A 21,642-nucleotide genomic window follows, 5' to 3' on the forward strand; every position below is an offset into this window, starting at 1 on the left:
TATTTGCTGTTTGGACTGGAGTGAATAATTCGTTAAAAATAGAATATGTATATAAAAAAGTATGTAACGTTTAGGCAAAATAAAATGATGGACCATTATCAAGATTTTACATAAATTGCCTACTGTCAGAATTGATTGATTCGAGACTTCAGCATTCGATGCCCATCAAGGACCCATCCTATATCATTCAAGCGATTGAAAAAAAGAGATAAATCCAGTGCAACCGATAAAGCATCAGAATGCTAGCAAAAGATTTATTAGGTTTATCAATATAAATCTATATATTACACATAATATAATAAATCTGTAGAAGACGCGAAGACTGACATCCGCGCGGACGGAGTCGCGGGCGGAAGCTAGTCAGAAATAAATATTTTTTGTTTTCATTTAACACAAACATTACATTTTTTTTATTATATACAAAATTTGTTTATCCGTTTTATTAGTTAAACTGAACAACTTTCACTAAGAAACTTAGGTCGAAAAAAATGTATAGAGTTCTGCATTTTGTATGGAAAGCTTATTTTTTTTTATATTTCGTCCAAATTTCTTTGTAAAATTTGATCAGTTATATAAACATGAAGTTGAAGATATCAATAGAAAGTATTCGCAAATTTTGTGTACTGATAAAAAAAAAATCACCCGGTGTAATTTTCACGAAAATTGTTTCAAATTGTCATTTTCGGTACTTATTACGAATATTAAATTACTAGATTTCCGCCCGCGGCTTCGCTCGCGTTTTCAAAGGAAAACCCGCATAGTTCCCGTTCCCGTGGGATTTCCGGGATAAAACCTATCCTATGTGTTAATCCAAGTTACCCTCTATATGTGTGCTAAATTTCATTGTAATCGGTTCAGTAGTTTTTACGTGAAAGAGTAACAAACATCCATACATCCATACATCCATACATCCATACATCCATACAAACTTTCGCCTTTATAATAGTATTAAATTAAATTATGCATACGAATGATTTAATTTTTAAAAATTAAGTGGAGCAACTTTCCCTTAGTACATTTGTATTATTTACATATAGGATGACAGGATGCATTTGTTTGCACTACTAGACCAAGCCCTTAATGTTAAAATTTTGTTTTTAGGTATTTATTATTGAAATAAATTATTGAATATTCACTTTGTTTTTTTTCTCTAACCCATAATACATATACTAATCGTATAGACGGAGCATGTAGATGTAGGTAATATGTATTAAAAATCGATCCCGGTTTCGCGAAGTGTTCTTGCAATAGCAAGTATTGTCGTCAATTGATGAGATAAAAACAGGTATATTAAAGATGCTCTGTGGATAAAACTATCGCACATTTCAAGATGATCAAATTATAGATAGTTACCAAGTTTAATCAAAATAGGATCAGTACTTTCAGAGCTTATCACTTTCATAACAATACTGTTACTCGAGATTATTTTATTTATATAACAATCTTCACACAGTCGATATTAATACTAAGCTAAGAGTCTATTTATAATACCTAAAAGTGATCTTATAATTATTAAAAGATAATTGTTCATGATGAATATTTATTTCATTTTTATCTTATCTAATCATACATATGACTGTAGTATTCTTGATACACTTGGATGTACGTCTCTTTCTCTGAAGGACTCATAGTCGCGATGACGTCATCATCTATACTAGTTAGCGCTACTGGCTTGCCATTCACCAGAACTGTTGGTACATTGTCATCCGATTCTGAATCTTCGCTTTCCATTTCGGCTGAAAATTTTATAATAGTAAATGTACTTTAGAAATCCCAAGAATGTGTGTCAATTTCGTTTGTTTTCTTTCAATGCCGTTTATGACGTCATCTCATCATGATATTATCAATCTACTTGACTCAAATCAATGAATTTACTTTCTGGTTATGATAATGCATATTGAAGAAAAAAAGGAGAGACAAAATTAAACATATCGGCGTTATACGTAACTCAGTTGTAAATGAATGTTATATTTTAAACATTTAAAATTGTTAGTTATGTACTGGGATCGTAACTATGTACTTATAAATTATAATAGTAATAGGTACAAATAATATCTACCTTAGCAAATTCTTAAGCGACAAATCTCTATTTCATATATTGATTCTTGTCTAGTATTTCATTACATATATGTATAGCTGCGTTAATATAAAGATAGAATACCTAATTTAAAAATAAAGATAATGTACTTACCAACAGCAGCCAGCTCATCTTTAAGTTTATATGGATCCTTTGACTCGTTGTCGCTTGAATCGGAACCGCTGTCTTGTTCCGTGCCTTTGAGAGAATTTGCTGCGTTATTTGCTGGAAAAATAAAATCAAATATTACATCTTGTTATAATCAACCTTATGTCATTCGTTTTAGAGCACATATTACAATGAAACTATGATCGATACAGTATTAAAATCAGCTTAGCTTCTCAGTATTATAAAATCAAGAACGTGTGAATCTATTTAGATTTTTTAGTTTGCACAAAACAAATTAGTCTGCAAATTGTAGTACTATGACTATTTTTTAAATTCAAAATGGCACGAATATTATGTGAATAACCTGATATCATTATAGTCGAATACTTTCAAAATAAACTACTAATTTTTTATTATAATACAATCTTAATAAAAAAAAGATTTCTTTAAATCTTGCATGAAATATTGGGACACTAATTATGAAAGTGAAAAATATTCGACTAACATCAACAAAACGTTTTTATTACTTTTTATCGTGTTCCCGACGAATTTGGCAAATTTAAAAAAAATGTTAAAATATAAAATATTTCTGAAACTAATAAGTTTCGGCTTCAATCCTTTAAAACTTACACTTATTACACGTATAACAAATCTCCCTGTATAGTAAATGTACCTGGGTTTTGTTTCTCATGAGCAAGAAGAACGGACATGATGTCATCAGTTTTCTCTTTGCCGGTAGTCTTCGCATTGCTAGCAGTACTCGCAGCTTTCTCCAAAGCCATATCCGTTGAATGCACACTATCGCTCTGAAATAATTTATATTTTTCATTGAGATATACATATGGAGACGACACCGCCTACATCACTCATGTTCCGCTCAACATACGCCATATGGCGTAACTGCACGCTCATTTTTTATTTGTTTTAAAGTGAAACGCATCAAATATGCCTTCGTGTGTGTTACGATATTGCACAAATAATACGGAAAATTGCAAAGGAATAACTTTCATCGGTAAGTACCTACTACCTAACTAGATAATAATTTTTAAAACTTAGTTAGAGCAAAAAAATGGCGCACAGATTTTGTTCGTGGTGTCTCCTCCATACGTAGTAATACATATTATCTCAATGATATTTTTAAAAATTTTTATGACGCAATTATGCCACAATAGACTAGAGTAGATAATTTTTGAAACAAAAAAAAATCGCAGTCGGATGAAACCCATTAGGAAAGGAGGGAAACCATTTTTTTCTCTTAAAAGCTCCCCCCTCCCACGTCCCGACCTCGGATTGACCGTAATTTATTTTTCCTTATATTTTCATCATATTCCCCTCCTTTTCTAATGGGTTTCATCCGACTGCGATTTTTTTGCACTTTTTATTATTTTTAAAGGGATCTACCCCAGTCTACAACATGAATTATGCTCTTTCTATGATTACAATATATCGCGTCTGCGGCGATTTCGATGTGTATATTATGTTGTGGCCATATCGTAGAATTGCTCACTTCATGAAATATAAAAAAGGTATATATTTACCTGGTCGTTAGCGGCGATAGTGCTCTCCACCATCCACACGGGGCGCTCCTTGCGCAGCGTGGTGGCGTCCACCGCGTTATCCGTGTCCCCGATAGTGATGTCCACTCGCGTCTCTTCGACCGCGAGCCCTTGGTTGCGGGTCGCTTCGCCGGACCATTGCTCGCCACCGGGACGGTTGAGGTGCTTGTTTGTTAGTCTGGAAATATTTGTTTAGAGATTTAGTCATGTCTTTTCGTAATTGCAACAAGGCGTCAAGGTATATGATAGAAATACAGGTTACGATTTTTATATGGTATTTCGGTGATTGTCACAAAAAATCGTTAACGATTTCATTAGAGCCATAACACGAATTTCGTTAGGTTCTATCATCATGAGCTATATTTTTTCTGGTTGTATACTACTGGTAAACGAGAACTACGACAGTTTCTAATCTTAACTTACCCTCGAATCGTGTTGATATCCACTGGCTCTGGTTCCAATATCTCTGGAGCTAACTTAATACCCTCAACTTCTCGCAGGAGAATGTATAGGGTTTCCAATTGTTCGTTGAATTTAGCAAGTAACAGTCGGGAGTCTTTCTTTGGGAGAGCCGATTGATCTTCTTCCACAACTTGGTTGCAGAACGTACATCTAAATTCTTGCGTCATCATATCATATAATTGGTCAGCCTGGAATAGAGAAACAATTTTTTTATTGTATGAATGAACATTTTTAATTCTTTACGTGCATTTTGATGCATGCACATGCACACAACTGTGAAATAACGATTGTGGGCAGTGGGTATTATAACCATGTCATGATAATAGATTTTTTACATCGTTACCACGACAGAGTTTTTTTTAGTATTTTTCAATGTAGAATCTTTAGTGTATACAACAATATTCACCTCAAGATCAGTAAAAGTCTTACTGCAAGACGGACACTTGAAACTGGCGCGACTTGTCGCGTCACGTTCTTCTGTCTCCATGCGTTTGCGCATTAGATCTAGTTTATATTTCACGACGTTTACGAATGTTTTGTAGTTGATAAAATAATAATTCACTTTTTGTGCCTTGCCATCAGGTCCTAGAACATATAATATTTAATTTAATTTTATAAGAATTCTCTTCTCTTTTGAAAAAAGACATTTAGGAATAAAATATAAGGTTGAGGTAAATGATGATTGTGTATTACTATATGAGATTTAATACATAAATACTTTCAATGAGTAAATAAAATAAAGCAAACTCACCTGTCTCCATTTTTAATCTAACTTGAATAAATTTGTCATTTTTTAACGTTGCTATCCTAGCCCTCAACATTTTGCGTTCAAATTTCAACAATTCACAAATATCGTCTTCTTTCATACCTGAAATAAATAAAAAGGAATTTAAAGATCACTTTTAATTATCTGTTTTGTGTTGCAAATGTTTCTAATGATTGATAACTGCTGAAATGAATACTTAGGTACCTAATATCATTAGTATTAGGTAAGTATTCATTTTTTTTAAGACAGACGAAATTATAAATTATAGAAATACCTAGTTATAAAGAAAATCTTTATATTTTAAAACTACTTAATTAATATTTCCAATGTGTTTTATGACCGAAAATATCGTAATATTTTCGGTCATAAAACACATTGGAAATATTAATTAAGTAGTTTTAAAATATAACTACATACAAGACCGTAGTCTTGTCATTGTTTTTGATAGTTTAGCATCTCACCAGATTGGACTATAATCCAACGGTTTTTTTTTACAATTTTACGGTTACGAATATATAGCTTACATGGATTTCTGACCAACATGTCCACTATTAGGGCATCTTCAATTGTGTAAAATCCTCTAACTACGAGTCGGGCTAACTGCTTCAAGCTACTAGGAACTTCGGTGACATACCGCTCCTCCGTCATTTTATCTGAAAATTATTATATCATCATAATTAAACCTTATTATTTCTGAGCTCGTAATCACATGTTTTGTGTCTACAGATATTTTGTAAGATCAAATAAGAAATAGTACCTAGTCAGGTGAATTATTCTGCTTCGTTACCAAATCGTTGTGCCTACTTCAATGTAAATTCTGAATAACTTTTTATCATTTCAGGTCAATTTGAAAGCAACTCTCCCGAAAGTAACTCTCCTGGAGTTTTAATTAAAAATGGGTTACATTTCACAATTGCAAGAGCTTAATTTGAATTTCATTTTTGTATTCACGCTGCATTGGTACGTCCGTTTTTAAAATAGGACGCAATTTTGCAGGAAAATTAATATAGGTATTTCTGAACTCACCAGAGCACAGAGTACATTATTATAACTGCACCAGAGCAATTAAGGCACCATTTATATTGGAAACTACACAGTATAAATATTGAGATATATATGGACCCATTTTTTTGATCATACCCGTAGGCACGTAAGTAAGAAAATCGGAAAATAAACCGCTGTTTTACAAAATTGTATCATTTAATCTTAACGACATTATTTAACATAGGTAGGTAATCACATAAGAAAAATAATTTAAAAAATTACGTTAATTTCCATAAGTAAATACTTTTTCAAAAACTTGGCATGAATTTCGATTTGAACTTGATTTTTACATAGGATAAAGGCATTGTAGAAAACATTTAACAGCTAATGAACCCAAGGTTTTATTGGTCTATTTATAATACATAAATATATTACGAAGTATATACCTATGGCAGTGTACATACAAATATAATTATATCCTTACTATCACTGTAACTTAACTAACCCATGATATTATTTTAATTTTACTCAAATCTTCCATTGGAGTATAAAAAAAAATTCAGACTTAACCCATTGACCACCGAGCGCCCCGATCGGGGCGCGACACAATAGATTATCTATTGTGTCTGTGATTCCGGGGACTGATGTATAAATTAATTTCTTAGCTTAGCAAATGTTTTTCTTTGATTTGACTAATTATCATTTGAAAATACTTTCATGAAACGTTATTGATCGATTAACGATTTAAGCACGCATACTGCATTGAAAAAAAAATACATAATGTATGATGATGTCATTGATGAAATATCATGAATATCATGATGTCATTGATATTTTAAATATAGTTACATAGGTAATATTTATGAATAATTTTTTTGCATGTAAGACTGGCAAGACTGGCAATTATGTGATAAAAATTAAATAATACAATATGTACCATGAACTAAGATGAAGAAAATTGTGTACTGAGCTGCACAGTCTGTAAAAAATGTTATTGTTACTAGTCAAAACAAAATAAAGGCCATTTACCGGTTATGACTACTGATGTTTTATAATGCACATTGGATGGACTATGACTGGAGCTAACTTAATCTAGAGATAACTAAATCTCGACAAAACGATGAGAATTGAATTAAATGAAATAGTGTGTACCTACCCGAAAATGATAATTATTCAATTCCAATCATTGACCTCATATAAACAGACTCACAATCGCTAATTAGAAATATATTTGATCGCGTCCGAATCACGACAATGCATTTACATAGGTATCATTAATAATTATATAGATTATAGAAATTCTTTCATTAAATATAAAGCAATTGCAATATTAAAATAAGGTTCCAGTCAGTTGAACTACTGAAATCAGTCTTATAAAGATCAAAAATTAAGTCAATCAATATTAAGCAGTTGCATTATTAAAACAAGGTTCAAGTTCACTTGTATGACTGAAGTCACTCTTGTCACGCAATGGCGTGGTGGCAAGATGCGCCCCCGCTGCCACGCACACGTTGAGCGCAATTATCGTGAGTCTATTTGTTTATATGAGGTAAATGATTTCAATCAAAAGTTTTATATATATGTCACCGGCATCTGGTTGAATCTGCTATTCGATTGAATGACTAGCGCGTTCATTGAATAACGACATACAAAAGAATGACTAGGCCGAACGTTGATTCAACAAGTGTCATTCAACGTCCAACTAGTTAACGTTAACATCATGGCCCCATTTTGTTTTAACTGAAATACATATGACATTTAGGGCCAGTTTCATACCTTACTTTATTTGACACTTACTGATATAAATTTACGTTTAATATGTTTTGCCGTTTTAACTGATAGATATATTTAACAGAACATATTCAGAAGTTATAAAACTGGCCATAAGTGTTGTTCATTAGATACAAATTATGAGCAGAAGTAACCAAAAATTTAATACAGTTTTTTTTATGCTAATCTAGTACAAAAATATAGGATTCTATTACTTTGATGTCTACTTAATTTATTAAACATATATATTTTTTAATTTTGATTTTGGCCATAAACTAAAATACATTACACAATTTTTAAACTTTTGGATGAATGAGGACCATTTAGACACTTTATCACTACATAAAACAATAGACAAGGAATAAAAACTAAAACCAATAACATACTTTTGAGTATAATAGTTTAAAAATAAATTAAATTAAATCAGTCTTATTCATTTTAAAAGCAGCATTTCAATGTAATAACATGGATTTGAGCAACAAATTAGATATTGTGCAATTGTGCATAACTAAAACAAATTCGTATTCCTTTAACTTATACAACATTAATTATTACTAATATTAAAAATCCCATATTAGAAATAAAAACAAATGCACACAATAAATAGCACACATGAATTGCATAATTGCATAAACTGTTATGTACAATAGTGACAAGAATCTAATGTTTGATATACGTATTTACAAAATTATTTGTTGTTGAACAAGCACAAAATTATTCAGATTGAGTTCTTTCTAATATCATTTGTATATTGTCTAATGTTTGATAGATAATTCTAAAGTTAGGGCGATCACTGGGACTATGGTTCCAGCATTGTTTCATTAAATCATAAACACACCGGGGTGTATTATCTGGACAGGCAAGAACATTTCCATCCTTCAAAAATCTAACTACTTCTTCATGGGTCATACCAAAGTATGGCTGTAAAGCAAAAGAAAATATCTCCCATAAGCAGACACCGTATGCCCATACATCAGATTCAAGAGTATACTTATTATATAATATACTTTCTAACGGCATCCACCGCACAGGAATAGCATCATGTTCATCACCTTTATAATAATCTTGTAGATATATCTTATGAGATAATCCAAAATCAGCTATTTTTACAACCATATCATCATTTATAAGGCAATTCCTTGTAGCTAAGTCACGATGCACAAATTTCCTATCTGATAAATATACCATGCCGGAAGCAATCTGTCTTGCAACATGCAATAGATCTAAATGGCTAAGTGGAGCCACTAAGAGTCTTAAATCTTCCCTATTTTCCACAGCAGGAGGATAGTTTGTAGCTGTACTACATGCTCGCAGATACTCATTTAAATCACCTTTTCCCATATATTCAAATAATAAGCACATTGGTCTTCCCACAGCACATACACCCAATAACTTAACAATATTTGGGTGATCAAAGTCTGCCAGCAAACAGGCTTCCCTTTCAAAATCAAGTTGCAGATCATGGGAAGCCTCATCTTTCAACATTTTTACAGCTACTAATGTGAATTCTTCTTCTGGAACTAAACCAGGGGCCTTTGCTTGAAACACTCTTCCAAATGCTCCTTGACCAAGATCACGGATGTAAATAATATTGTTTCTGGGAAATTCTAATTTCTCTAATTTTGGATTTAACTGGGCTCCAGTTGTGTGATAAGCTAAATTACTTGGCAACTTATCTAAGTCAATGTCCATATTTTGTGCATTTCTCCTATTAGAAATATTACATTTGGAATAATGATTTTTCAAAAAATAATGACACAGGAGGGCTATTGATGCTATGCCTAAAATACAGCCAAGACCACCTATTGATAGTAATAATACAAAAGTAGGTGTAAAATAGTTCTCCATTATTATTGGTCCATTAATATTGTCAATTTGATCTGTTGAATTGGCACAAATTGGCACATCACAATACTCCCATCTCACGTTAGGATCCATTGTATAACACCATGGCTTGCGTTCTTCTCCTCCAGCATTTCTACAATAATTTGTAGCGTTTTGAACTTCTGGGAAAATTAAAGGTGGTCGAGTATGTTGATGTGGATACTGGGATTCCCATGTTTGACAAGCAAGTCCCGTTTCTGTCACATTCATTGTGCCTTGATAAAAACGACCATTGCCATGATAACAATTTCTGGTTACTAAACTGTAGTCCATTTCTATGATTCCCGTGTTATGGCAGGTGACCTGAGATCCTTTACCAGAAAATTTAGGAAGTTCTTCACATTCAGGAAATCTGAAGTGACCTCTCGATTCGAAAAAAACTCCTCGTCGTTTTTGTTCCTCAATAACGATCCAGTCGTTGTAACAAAATTGCATTTTCACAGCCATACATTCTTCGTAACACAGGGGTAAAGCATAATAACCAACTCCATCTTTATTGATACACTTAGGAAAGGCATAAGCGCAAAGAAGTTTTTCCGCACTACTTCTACAAGGCTCTTTGAGAGTAGAAATCATCTCTTTCCATAGCCCTGTCGTGATTTTTTCGTTTTCGAGACCACCAGTGTGGTTGTACCAGACATAACCAGTAGAATAATGCTTGCAAATTTGTCCATTGTATGGACCACAATAAAGATACACTGACTGCACAGACACAAGCACAACTATAATTTTATAAAACATTTTCATTTTTACACAAGTATTTGTTATGTGTTCTTAACACCATACGAGCGATGCATTTTCTATCTTTAGTTTGTTCGCTTCAGTCATATAATTTTAGATACACAATGGCGGACACATTATTAAAATATTGATTTTGAACAAAACTTTCTTCTATGACTCAAGCAACCAGCCGAGTTGAACATAGAAAGTGGAAACAGATAACAGAACTCAGAAGCACAAAAATATAATCGATTCGAAATCATAGTAATCGAGTCGAATATTTATTCGGTTATTGAAAATTCTAAATATAAAATAATAATAAAAAAATGAAATTAAGTACACTTATTTATTTATCGGCTTAAATAAGGATAAATTCTTTTCATAAATGATATAAATATCCATTAGTTAAAAACAAAATTAATGCATTATTAATTCTTGAGTGGTTTTGAATTCAGTGTATGAGTTTAAGTTTAAATGGTTGGCACCATAGAAATCTAAATAACAAGACACTAGAAGTCGTAAGCGCGCGTGACCTTGTCGCCACTCAGGTGACTTTCACATCACCAGTGTGTTCGTCACAGTTCAGTTGCTATGGAGACGTATGTGTGTAAACATGGTGTGTTTCAGCATTTCCCATTGCGGAAATTCTTCCACAAGTTGTAATTATACTAATAAAGGAATAATATTTCATCGGTAAATATTTTTTTTTAGAAATAATGCCGTTTTTCCTTAAAATTATAGAATATTTACAAGTATTACGAGTGTCACCATAGTAATCGAAATAACAATGAATGACACAGTTTCAACCTTATTGGAGCAAAAAGAAACAAAACGTCTCATATACTTAGGGATGTTATTCTAAAATAAACCGTAAATTCGTGCGTTAGGATACATATTAAAAAGCTTCATTTAATATTTAAGTTAGTTTTCACTAAAATCAAGTAGTCCAATAAAAGGCATAGTTTACTTGTGTGTATTGTTTAGCTATCGGTTTAAATGTGTTGATTTTGGCGACAGCGGTTTTCATACGAAATAGGACATTACAGCACTTCTATGTGTCTTGTTATTTAGATTTCTATGGTTGGCACGTAATTTTTGAAAGTTTGTTTTTTATAGGATTATAATTTATTTTATTCCAATAGATTATTCTGATTAAGTACAAGGTGTCCAAAAAGACTATCGGGTATTTGTTAGTTAAATAAAACAAAAACTACTTGAAATAAACAATCATGTTTATTGTTTTTTATTAGACTATAAAATGGAAATTTATTTGGAAAAGATGATGTTATCTAAATGGTGACCGTTGCGCTGCTGGCACTCTTCTAATCGGGAACGGAGATTTGCAATAACACGCTGACACAAAGCTCTCGATATTGCTGCCATTTCTGACCTGATGTTTTGCTTCAATTGGGTTAAGTTCCTCGGATTATCCTCGTAGACCTTACTTTTAAGGTATCCCCATAGAAAATAGTCGAGTGGGCTTAAGTCGGGGCTTCTGGGGGGCCAGTTGATGTTACCCCTACGCGAAATGACCTTATTAGGGAATAATTCGTTTACAGCTTCCATTGCTTGATTAGATGTATGGCAAGTGGCCCCATCTTGTTGGAACCATGTTCTTGAATTGAAGCCCTGAAACTCCTGTAACTGTGGACCCAAAAAATTTCGCAGCATATCACAATAACGGTCACTATTCACGTTGAGTGGCCGGCCTCGTCGATCTTCATGAAAATAAGGACCGATTATGCCTCTGGCAGACATTGCGGCCCAAACAACGACCTTTGGACTGTGCAGAGGTCGTTCATGCTTTCGTCTTGGATTCTCCTCTGCCCAGTACCGACAATTTTGTTTGTTCACATGACCATTCAGATGAAAGTTTGCTTCGTCACTGAACAGTATGTTTTCGAAATTGTTGAATTTTCGCAGCATTTCGTTCGCAAAATTAAATCGATTAGTATAGTCTGTATCCTTCAATTCTTGAACCAATTGAATTTTGTATGCCTTTAAATGCAAATCTTTTTTTAAAATCAAATGCAAGGATGATTTTTTAATGTTCAGTGATTGGCTTCGCTTTCGGATGGATAAAGACGGATTTTGACGAACTGACGCCTCCACTTCTCTAATTGTTTCCTCGTCACGGACTGAACGGGGGCGACCCGAGCGTTGAATTTTCACCGTCGCACCTGTATTCTCGAACATCTGGATCCATTTTCTAATGCTATCGTCACTTGGTGCATGTCGTGTACGATATTCCGTACGATACAAACGTTGAGCAGCCACTATTGAATCACCGTTACGATAATACGCGCGTACGCACAAAGCGCGATGCGTCCCCGGGTACCGCTCCATTGTGACTAAAACTCCACAAAATGGCGGATGCCACGATACCCGCCCCACTCCCCTCCGCTGCTTCGTTTCAATGTTAGCGTGAAAACAAATACCCGATACTCTTTTTGGACACCTTGTATAATACCGCAACCCAAGACCAAAAGATTATTAATGAAATAAATTTTATTTGAAAAATTTGATAATTTGAAGGACATTTTACACAAGTTTTTTGTCATTGATTATTATTTAAAAAAATCCCAATTATTTAAAAATAATTTGTTCCTTCAAATTACATAAATATGCTGTAAATATGTAATATTTATCAATTCATCTTAGTTAAAATCGATTATTCGATCTTAAATTATCTGTACATTATATTTCGATTGGCATTTCTAAGTTGGCACTACTGTTTCTGACCTGTCAAGTGTCAATTCTAAGTTTTTGAGTTTATGTCAAGAATACGTCAAAATAATTTGGACAAACAAATACGACGATAGTGATAAAAACCTGTGAATGGCTGCAATTGAGAAAGTAAAGGTAGTCGTCCTCGGCGATTCCGGTAAATCACAATTCATCTGTTACAATTGATCACTTTTCACATTGATTTTTGAAAAAATAACTTATTTTTAATAAAATCCTTACACAGCTAACGTTTGCCTACATGTTTGCGGCCACCATGACACTGAACTATGGTTGGGCAACCTTAAAAACCTTTTTGGCGGGAAATTTTAAATTAAAATCATTATTAGATTTATTTTTTTGTTTCTATAATTTTATGAAAAATAAAAAATCTCTAGAAAGTGCCGAGTGCGTTTCTCTTGTATGTTTTTTAGTTTAATTATTTCTGAGGTATATTTACTTTATTTATTCTTGTCCTAAAATATTATATAATATATTACTCTTATTTATAGGTGTGGGGAAAACTTCTTTAACATATTTAATTGCACACAATAAGCCTCTCCTTTCGCCGGGTTGGACAGTTGGATGTTCAGTTGAAGTCAAATTACACAAGTACAAGGAGGGCACACAAGCACAAAATACGTTTTTTGTTGAACTTTGGGATGTTGGTGGTTCAAACAATCATAGAAATACTAGAAATGTCTTCTACCAACCAACACATGGTTTGTTTGAATATCAGGTATATATTTATTAGGTTAGGACTACCATACTAAGTTTTGGTATTCTAGGATTTGATTTAGTTTTAAAAACATAAATAACTCTGTTGAAAGCATAGTTTACTGTCAATAGAAATTATTATATAATGTGTGTGCTATAAGGTACATAAGTTATACTTCTAGAGAAAATATATTTTCTTGTTGGAATAGACAAATTATTACAATATCTTTATTTTCTTATTCATTATACTTTTAATACCTAGGGTCGAATTTAACCCATTGAACCCTGAACGGCCCGATCGGTCCAAGACACAATAGATTTTCTATTGTGTCTGTGATTCTAGGGCCTGAGTTATTAATTTTTTTTTTCAGGTATAATTTTAGTTCATGACTTGACTAACCGGAAAAGTCAAATCAACCTACAAAAATGGCTATCAGAAATATTAAACCAAGATTCTTCAAACCCAACATTCCAACATGTTGATGTTGATCCTGAACAGTTTTTGGGATCTACACAGGTAAATTATCATTAATCATGAATTTAATATTTTAGTTTAATAGCATTCAAATGCTTTAATTTAAATATACATTTATAAAGAAGAGAAAAGAATTGATCCCCTGGTGCGATTCAAAGTTAAAAAAGTTTAGTAAACAGATGAAGACATGTTCAAGGAACTGAATGTTTTTATCTTAATGTTATAAGTCTAATGATTTTTAAGGTTAGGTATTTAGCTAAAACTTGTTAATCTTATAATACAGCTCATTTTTAATGCAATGGCTTGTAAGAAACTCTTTTACAGTGTATTGTGCATTTTTGTGATAGAACGATAAAAAAAATATTGAATTTTCCAGATCCCAATTCTTGTCATAGGCACAAAATTTGATTTAGCAGAAGAGAAACAGAAAAAGAACCAATATAGAAGATTGGCAAGTAGTATAGCAGAACAATGTGGTGCTGATGAAATATTTGTCAATTGTTTTCAGCCCAGGTATGGATAATTTGAAGAAAAATATTTTGAAATTGATATTTATTATTTTAAGGCATTCAAATGCTTTATAAATATAAATTTATAAAGAATATAAAAAATTCGATCACGAGGCTGGACTCGAACCCGCATCCTTTCGCGCCATTCTGGGGCGGATGCCTGACCAACTCAGCCACTCGTGACCCGCCAGAGCAATCGAATTTATAATCGAAAAATATTTTGATAAAATAAATTTTTAAGTTGTATGAACATTATTCAAACAAGCAAAATCTCACTTCTATAACCTGCCATAGTATGTACATAACATACTTATTGGTACATATATTTTATTTGAATAAAAATAATTAAGTTTATATCTCCGAATTTTATTAAGATCGAATTTTAAATGCCAGGTTGTATGTTAATTGATCTCTGGTGAAGATTTAGAATATTTATTACAAAATTTTTTTTTTGATGTTTTAGGTCTTTGGCACCTGGTACCAGTAATTCTGTCAAGTTAACCAGATTTTTTGACAAGGTAAGATATATTTAATTTCGGCCAGTTACTTCTATTAGCTTTCTTATCCAAGAAATCTCGATTATGTTGTTTCTATAGATTATATTACACTTAAAATAAAACAGTGACCGCCTCCTTGGTACAGTGGTTGACGCGTGAGCGTAGCACCGAGGGGTCCTGGGTTCGATTCCCGGTGGAGACGGAGAAAAAAAAAATGTCTCGGTCTGGCAGGACACAGAAGGCTGATCACCTACTTGTCCCTAAAGAAAACCGATCAGTGAAACAGATGTATTCATCTGTCCCTTACCCCACTAGGGGACATGGGACTTAACTTCACTACATAGTATAAAACAAAGTCGCTTTCTCTGTCCCAATGTCCCTATATATGCTTTAATCTTTAAAACTACGCTACGGATTTTGATGCGGTTTTTTTTAATAGATAGAGTGATTCAAGAGGAAGGTTTTAGTATATGTATAATTTATTATGTTTTAGACAAAGCGGGCGAAGCCGTGGGCGGAAAGCTAGTTTAAAATAAAACATTAATTTTGGCATTACAGGTGATAGAAAGGCGATATTATTCCCGCATAAGTCCTTTCACTGACAAAAGGCGGCCGATTCCCTCCTACATAATGGCCACCTCTACACCTTTGTCGAAAAACAAACCTACACAGTACATGAGCCCCAGATTCTATCATATGGACTGATTACAAGTAAGATGATAACCGATAGTAAAAGTATTTATCAGACGGTGGCTTTATTTTGAAAATGTGAATAAATATATTATAATGGTGTTAAGAATTAAACATCTTTTATTATGGCGATATTCCTTATAATACCTACTAGCTTATGTAAGTGCTTTTAGAAGGTCTAATTTTGATTCCTAAACAAAAATAATTGAATTAAATATTCTACAATTAAGTACTAAATACAATTAAAAAGTTACTGTTTATTAAATACTTACTACATAGTCATATATGTTAAATCATGAGGTGATTGTTGTATCCAATAACTGCTAAGCAACCTCAAGGTTGGTGTCATATGACTTTGTCGGTCCATTGATAAGTGAGAACTAAATCTTATTTCAGCTGAATAAGGCTTATCCGTTAGATAGTTACTGATAAGCTAAGAAAAATTTGATTGTGATTGTAAATAATTACATATAGGTATTATTTATGTTGTTGATGTTAAATCTCCTTAACCAACGAAACGGACTGGAAAGTTTATTTTTCTGAAAAGCATGATATTATTTGAATTGCTTATTTTAAATATAAAACATGCATTGATGGAAAAAGTCCTGTCATGGATGTATCGACATGGACGACCAACCATAAAAATCGGCCACTGCGAGTAAAACTCGCGACACAGGGTTTCCTACAAATAGCATCTGAAAAAAAATTGAAATCCGTCCAACATACTGGATCTCTAAAAAGGATTGAAATAATAATGCGTTTTATATATGTATATATTTTAATATTACAAGATATTTATTTTACAACGCCCAGACACGTACATAGTCGACCTGTAGAGCAGCATCTTCACCATTATTAACATTAGGGTTCCATGTTGGAAGCCAATTGTTTCTTGCGTTCCAAAAGTCTCTTGGCGCCTGTAATATAATATGAGAATAATCTGTAATGTGTGTACATACATATATATAGCATAATCATTGAGTTACTATGTACTACGTACGTAGAGAGGCCATCGCTACTACACTTTTTCTAACACGAGTTAGAGTCAATCGTCTCAAACCATTTTTTTTACATTGATTGGTTTTAATTTATAAGTAACTAGCGGTCCGCCCCGGCTTCGCCCGTGGTACATATTTACGTTTTCCCTACATAAGAACCATCCTCGTACTTCAAGGAATATAATAAAAAAAGAATTATCGAAATCGGTTCAGCCGTTCTCAAGTTATGCGCATACCAACACATTTTGGGATTCATTTTTATATTATAGATTATAGGCAGAATATTTGCAAATTATATGACTCCCTGCCTCCTTAGACAAGTGGCTTTCTTTTAGCGTAAAGTTCAATAGAATAGATTATGAATGTATGAGATTGACATAATCAATCGTCGTCGTCGTCGTAATCAAACGTCAATCTCATACATTCATAATCTATTCTATTGAACTTTACGCTAATAGAAAGCCACTTGTCTAGGGGGGCTGGCCGCCCCGCGCCGCCGCGCTTGTCGCACAGATTTTGTTCGTGGTGTCCTCTCTATAATAATACCTCAATGAGCATAATGAAAACTTTTTATTCAGTTAACATTTATATGAAGCGGAGTATCTCATAGTTATTGCGGCAAAAATTAAGGGGGGTTAGGCGGTCAGCGAAAATTCAGCTATTCGCGCCTGAGGTGAGGGGTGAGGGGGTCCGTGTTAAGTATGGAATCAGCGTGCTCGAAACTAAAAATCGTAAGCGCCATTCACATTTTTATCAAAAAGTGAATGAAAATATTTAGTATTTTCTAAATCTAAAACAGTCACGAAATCGAGAAGGTAAATACCTATGTATTTGTGATTTTATACGAATTATTATCGTAAAATACGATTGTAATGAGCATTTCAGGATTTTTTTGGAAACAGTCATCCCATAACACATACGTTCTGTAATACATATTAGAAATTTCAGTGCGAAAAAACTTCAATATTTTCAATTATAGCTCATAGATAACAGTCCATTTTGCCGTTTTCACCTATTAAGTGCGCACAGCTTAGTGACAATGACGTGTATCACTATGAAGACGTAGAATAGTTACCGGAAAAATTATTTCATTTTAATTTTAATATCAAACGAGGAGTTTATTACCTAGAAATTAAAATAGAGGGTCGGACCAAACAATACATACCGTTGGTGATCCATTCCACCATGGTTTAGGGCTTGGATTTACAACACCATCGGGGAAGAATCCATTAGTGCCACCGACTGCTAGGTTTATGATTATATAGAACTGAAAAAAATATTTTTTTCTGAGATTTAATATGATAGGTTTTGTCAGATCCACTTCAAATTAGTTTTCCTGGCAGTATCTTTCGGTAGCAATGTTATCCTATTTCCTAGTACCTACTATTTTCATAAGTGGCCATTATCACTTGCTTAGTATCTCTTAAAGGGAGGATAGGTAAAGATAACAGTTACTGTTCACTTTTCACATATGACTACAGTTTATCCTTTTCAGTTTTTGTTATTAAATTGTATTTAAAAAAATATATATTGTATTAAAGAGTGATACGTACTTTTTGATCGAAAGGTGCCATTTTGCTGCCATATCTCCAAGGATTGAGAATGTTTTGGTTCCTATTAAAGCCACCATATTCCCAGAAACCTCCGTTCCCGGGTGTCGCTCTACCTAGTTCTACATCATCGATGCTAAATCTTATGTACTCTGAAATGTTACACTTAGGATTATTAAAACTTTAATTTACTTTTATTACACAGCTCAACACTGGCCTCACGGCGCTGTCCCAAAAAATACTGAATATCTGTGAATTTCTTTTCCATATACTTGGTTTACTGATTTTGAGTTTTATGCTTCCAACAAACTTCCGCAGTTACAAAAATTAATACTCTCAATATTATAGCGTAGAAAGTCTTTACCTGGAGTCCATTCTAGTTGATACCGATGGAAGGCTCTGTCGTAACCATTGCTGTTCCTTCTAAGCCAATGAGCACGTTCCCATCCATTTAATTCTGGATATGGTCCATAGTGGAGAGTAGAGCCAGCCTCCTGTGTTCCGATGTGAACTCCATTCGAAAACATGTTACGATTACCGCGGGATTCTACCAAATCGATCTCTCCTGATGACGGCCATGAACCGTATGCATTATATGCTGGCATCAGCCAGATTGCTATAAAGCGAACAATAGAATTATAACTTATAAGTTTCCTTTTTTGGGAACGTCGGTTACAAATAATTGTCTTCTACATATAAAATAAGATACAGATTAATAGAATATGAAAAGCTACTATACCTGGCCATAACCAATCACCAGCGGGCATCTTAGCTCTAACTTCGACTCGGCCATACCGAAAACTGAATGAATTTACTGTACGTAACCGAGCACTTTTGATTGGGTTTAAAATATTGGTTGGTGTCCCTTGACGTTCGCAACCGTACCATTGTGGGTTGGTACATCTGAAAATATTTTAGATCGAATCAGAAATTAAGCGATCTATGAATGAACACATGGTAGGAGATGGATTGCTCCCACATGCTCATCTTTTCCCCCAAAAGTCGAGTATCTTTATAATATTTCCTCCCCATTAATAAAAAAAGAAGGATTCTGCTCTATATATTATGCTGTATTCAATGTATGCGCTTTTGTTTTTTGACTGATGAATTTATAATTTGCTAACTACCTACCTAATTGTTGTCAATGATTAGATTAGATGGCGTGCAATTTTTAACATCAAGCGACGCGACAATAATATTAAAATTGTCCAGATTGTGCTACACAGATAAGCACAATAATAGTACCTAATAATGGCACAGTATCAATAATAAATAATTATATTGAGCAGTGATTGCTTGATCTTTCGATTACCGTAATAGATATATTTCGATATTTTATAAAAGATAATCCCAATTTACTTAGGTATAATTTTTTATTAATGTATTCATGCAGTCTTATTATGTAAATTTTTACCTATCAGCAGGTGCGCCTCCTTCAACGTTAAGGAGGCCACTTGTGAGGAAATGTTCACCAAACTGATCTGATGTCAATGAAGGCTTGATGTAAAGTATTCCATCGCGTGTATATGAGTTAGTCCTGTTATTGCTGTAGTACTGGAATTCCCAATTCTAGAAGATATAATATTATATATGTTATAAGTTTTGATTTTGATAAAAACTTATATGTACCGGTTGTTGAGAGAGGAGTAAAATTGGTTTATAGAAACTTTTATTAAAGAAAAAAAAGAACGCCCATATCCCATATAAAATGCCAGATAAAGAGACATGTTGCCGTTTCTCCAAATCGAAATCTTGGAAGTCATCAGCGAATATAATGCTATGAGTAAACGATTTCCGGAGCGCGGATGTTGCTGATAGGTTGTGATGTTCGACCAACATACTGTGGCTAATTTATCAAAGTCTACATATCTAATAGTGCCCACATCCCGCTTTTAATAACAATAAGATATAAGATGCACTTACACCGCCTCCAGCCAAAGTGTTCTCATGTTGCCATTTCTCAAGATCAAACTCTTGGAAGTCATCAGCGAATATAATACTGCCAGAGCAAACGGTTTCGGGCGCGTGGGTCCCGCTAACGGTTGTGATGCTTGACCAGCAAGCGCTGGCAGATGTAGCCAAGGCTACCACACCTAGTAGTGCCCACATACCGCTAATAATTATAATAAAATAGGATTAAATTCAGTAAACATCCGCAGAGTTGCTGGCCACAACTGGCCAACGACCGGGCTCAAAGGCGTGCATTAGGTAGATGATGATGATGAAATTATAGTAAACTACGGTCCGCCCCGGCTTCGCCCGTGGTACATGTTTACGTTTTCTCTACATAAGAACCATCCTCGTACTTCAAGGAATATAATAAAAAAAGAATTATCGAAATCGGTTCAGCCGTTCTCGAGTTATGCGCTTACCAACACATTTTGCGATTCATTTTTATATATAAGAAGATACATGAAAATTCTATTGGACTTTAAATGATATGTGTACTTCTATACTTATAATGTAATCTATACTTACTATGTATATCTATACTATAATATTATAAAGCTGAAGAGTTGTTTGTTTGTTTGAACGCGCTAATCTCAGGAACTACTGGTTCGATTTGAAAAATTACATCGGTGTTAGATAGCCCATTTATCAAGGAAGGCTAAAGGCTATATAATTATATATCATCACGCTAAGACCAACAGAATCGGAGCAATGCGGATAAAACCGAGCACAGCTAGTCTATGATATTACGAAAAAAAAAAACTGTTGAGAGCTGTGTTGCGGGTAACCAGATTTTTTTATTTTTCAAAATATCTTCAAAACATATTTGCAAAAGGTAATAAAGTTATAGTTTCTTTCATTACTCAAGGTATTTATGTCGATTATAATATTCATTATACATTAAGTTTTTAAAGTTAACTTTAGATCTCTGAATAATATATAAGTTATAGGTTATTTTTTAATGTAAATACATATAAGATCAATAATTTAAAAACCGGTTAACAAAGATGACGTGTATTAAACACAAACATGTGTGGTGATATATAATAAAAACTACTTACCGGTTTCTTGCGATAAATATAAACAAAATAAGGCCGACGATGAAATTTATAGTAGATGATAACAATGCAATTTACTTATCTTGATACAGATAAAATCGATTTTTAATCTTATCGTCAGGTATAAAATAAAAATCCACTGAATCC

At 33.4% G+C, this 21,642-nt stretch overlaps 5 protein-coding genes across 5 annotated transcripts in view; 2 read left to right on the top strand and 3 right to left on the bottom strand.

Moving 5' to 3' along the window:
- Window positions 1–1,517: 1,517 nt before the first annotated feature.
- TfIIEalpha (transcription factor IIEalpha) lies at window positions 1,518–13,223 on the bottom strand. The gene is made up of 9 exons (XM_089700956.1): window positions 13,160–13,223; window positions 5,494–5,622; window positions 4,955–5,071; window positions 4,610–4,788; window positions 4,165–4,391; window positions 3,724–3,919; window positions 2,859–2,991; window positions 2,192–2,302; window positions 1,518–1,736 (listed from the first exon to the last, which is right to left on the bottom strand). Exons 2-9 carry the CDS (start codon window positions 5,615–5,617, stop codon window positions 1,561–1,563), a joined length of 1,263 nt encoding a protein of 420 aa, XP_089557082.1. The 5' UTR covers window positions 5,618–5,622; window positions 13,160–13,223; the 3' UTR covers window positions 1,518–1,560.
- The window catches only part of dib (Cytochrome P450 302a1, mitochondrial), a 114,616-nt gene continuing 96,000 nt past the window's right edge, over window positions 3,027–21,642 (top strand). The window contains exon 1 of the mRNA XM_089700934.1: window positions 3,027–3,197. Within this exon, the coding sequence (XP_089557060.1) occupies window positions 3,131–3,197 (67 nt within the window). The 5' untranslated portion in view covers window positions 3,027–3,130. The remainder of the gene's footprint in view (window positions 3,198–21,642) is intronic.
- On the bottom strand, window positions 6,785–10,528 carry Nrk (Neurospecific receptor kinase). The gene has a single exon (XM_089700852.1). It carries the CDS (start codon window positions 10,352–10,354, stop codon window positions 8,438–8,440), a length of 1,917 nt encoding a protein of 638 aa, XP_089556978.1. The 5' UTR covers window positions 10,355–10,528; the 3' UTR covers window positions 6,785–8,437.
- Window positions 13,060–16,047, top strand: LOC149484636 (rab-like protein 3). Its single transcript, XM_089700955.1, has 6 exons — window positions 13,060–13,211; window positions 13,564–13,773; window positions 14,140–14,285; window positions 14,620–14,756; window positions 15,216–15,270; window positions 15,808–16,047. The coding sequence occupies exons 1-6, from the start codon at window positions 13,166–13,168 to the stop codon at window positions 15,952–15,954; spliced, it is 741 nt and encodes a 246-aa protein (XP_089557081.1). The 5' UTR covers window positions 13,060–13,165; the 3' UTR covers window positions 15,955–16,047.
- LOC149484637 (beta-1,3-glucan-binding protein-like) lies at window positions 16,699–21,633 on the bottom strand. Its single transcript, XM_089700369.1, has 8 exons — window positions 21,499–21,633; window positions 20,411–20,600; window positions 19,902–20,056; window positions 19,227–19,390; window positions 18,852–19,103; window positions 18,491–18,639; window positions 18,103–18,204; window positions 16,699–16,856 (listed from the first exon to the last, which is right to left on the bottom strand). The coding sequence occupies exons 2-8, from the start codon at window positions 20,594–20,596 to the stop codon at window positions 16,740–16,742; spliced, it is 1,125 nt and encodes a 374-aa protein (XP_089556495.1). The 5' UTR covers window positions 20,597–20,600; window positions 21,499–21,633; the 3' UTR covers window positions 16,699–16,739.

The sequence above is a fragment of the Colias philodice genome, chromosome 11 (genome assembly GCF_061535455.1).
Source record: "Colias philodice isolate Cphi_HAF_F1 chromosome 11, ilColPhil1 Martin Lab GWU primary, whole genome shotgun sequence".
Lineage (NCBI taxonomy): Eukaryota > Metazoa > Arthropoda > Insecta > Lepidoptera > Pieridae > Colias > Colias philodice.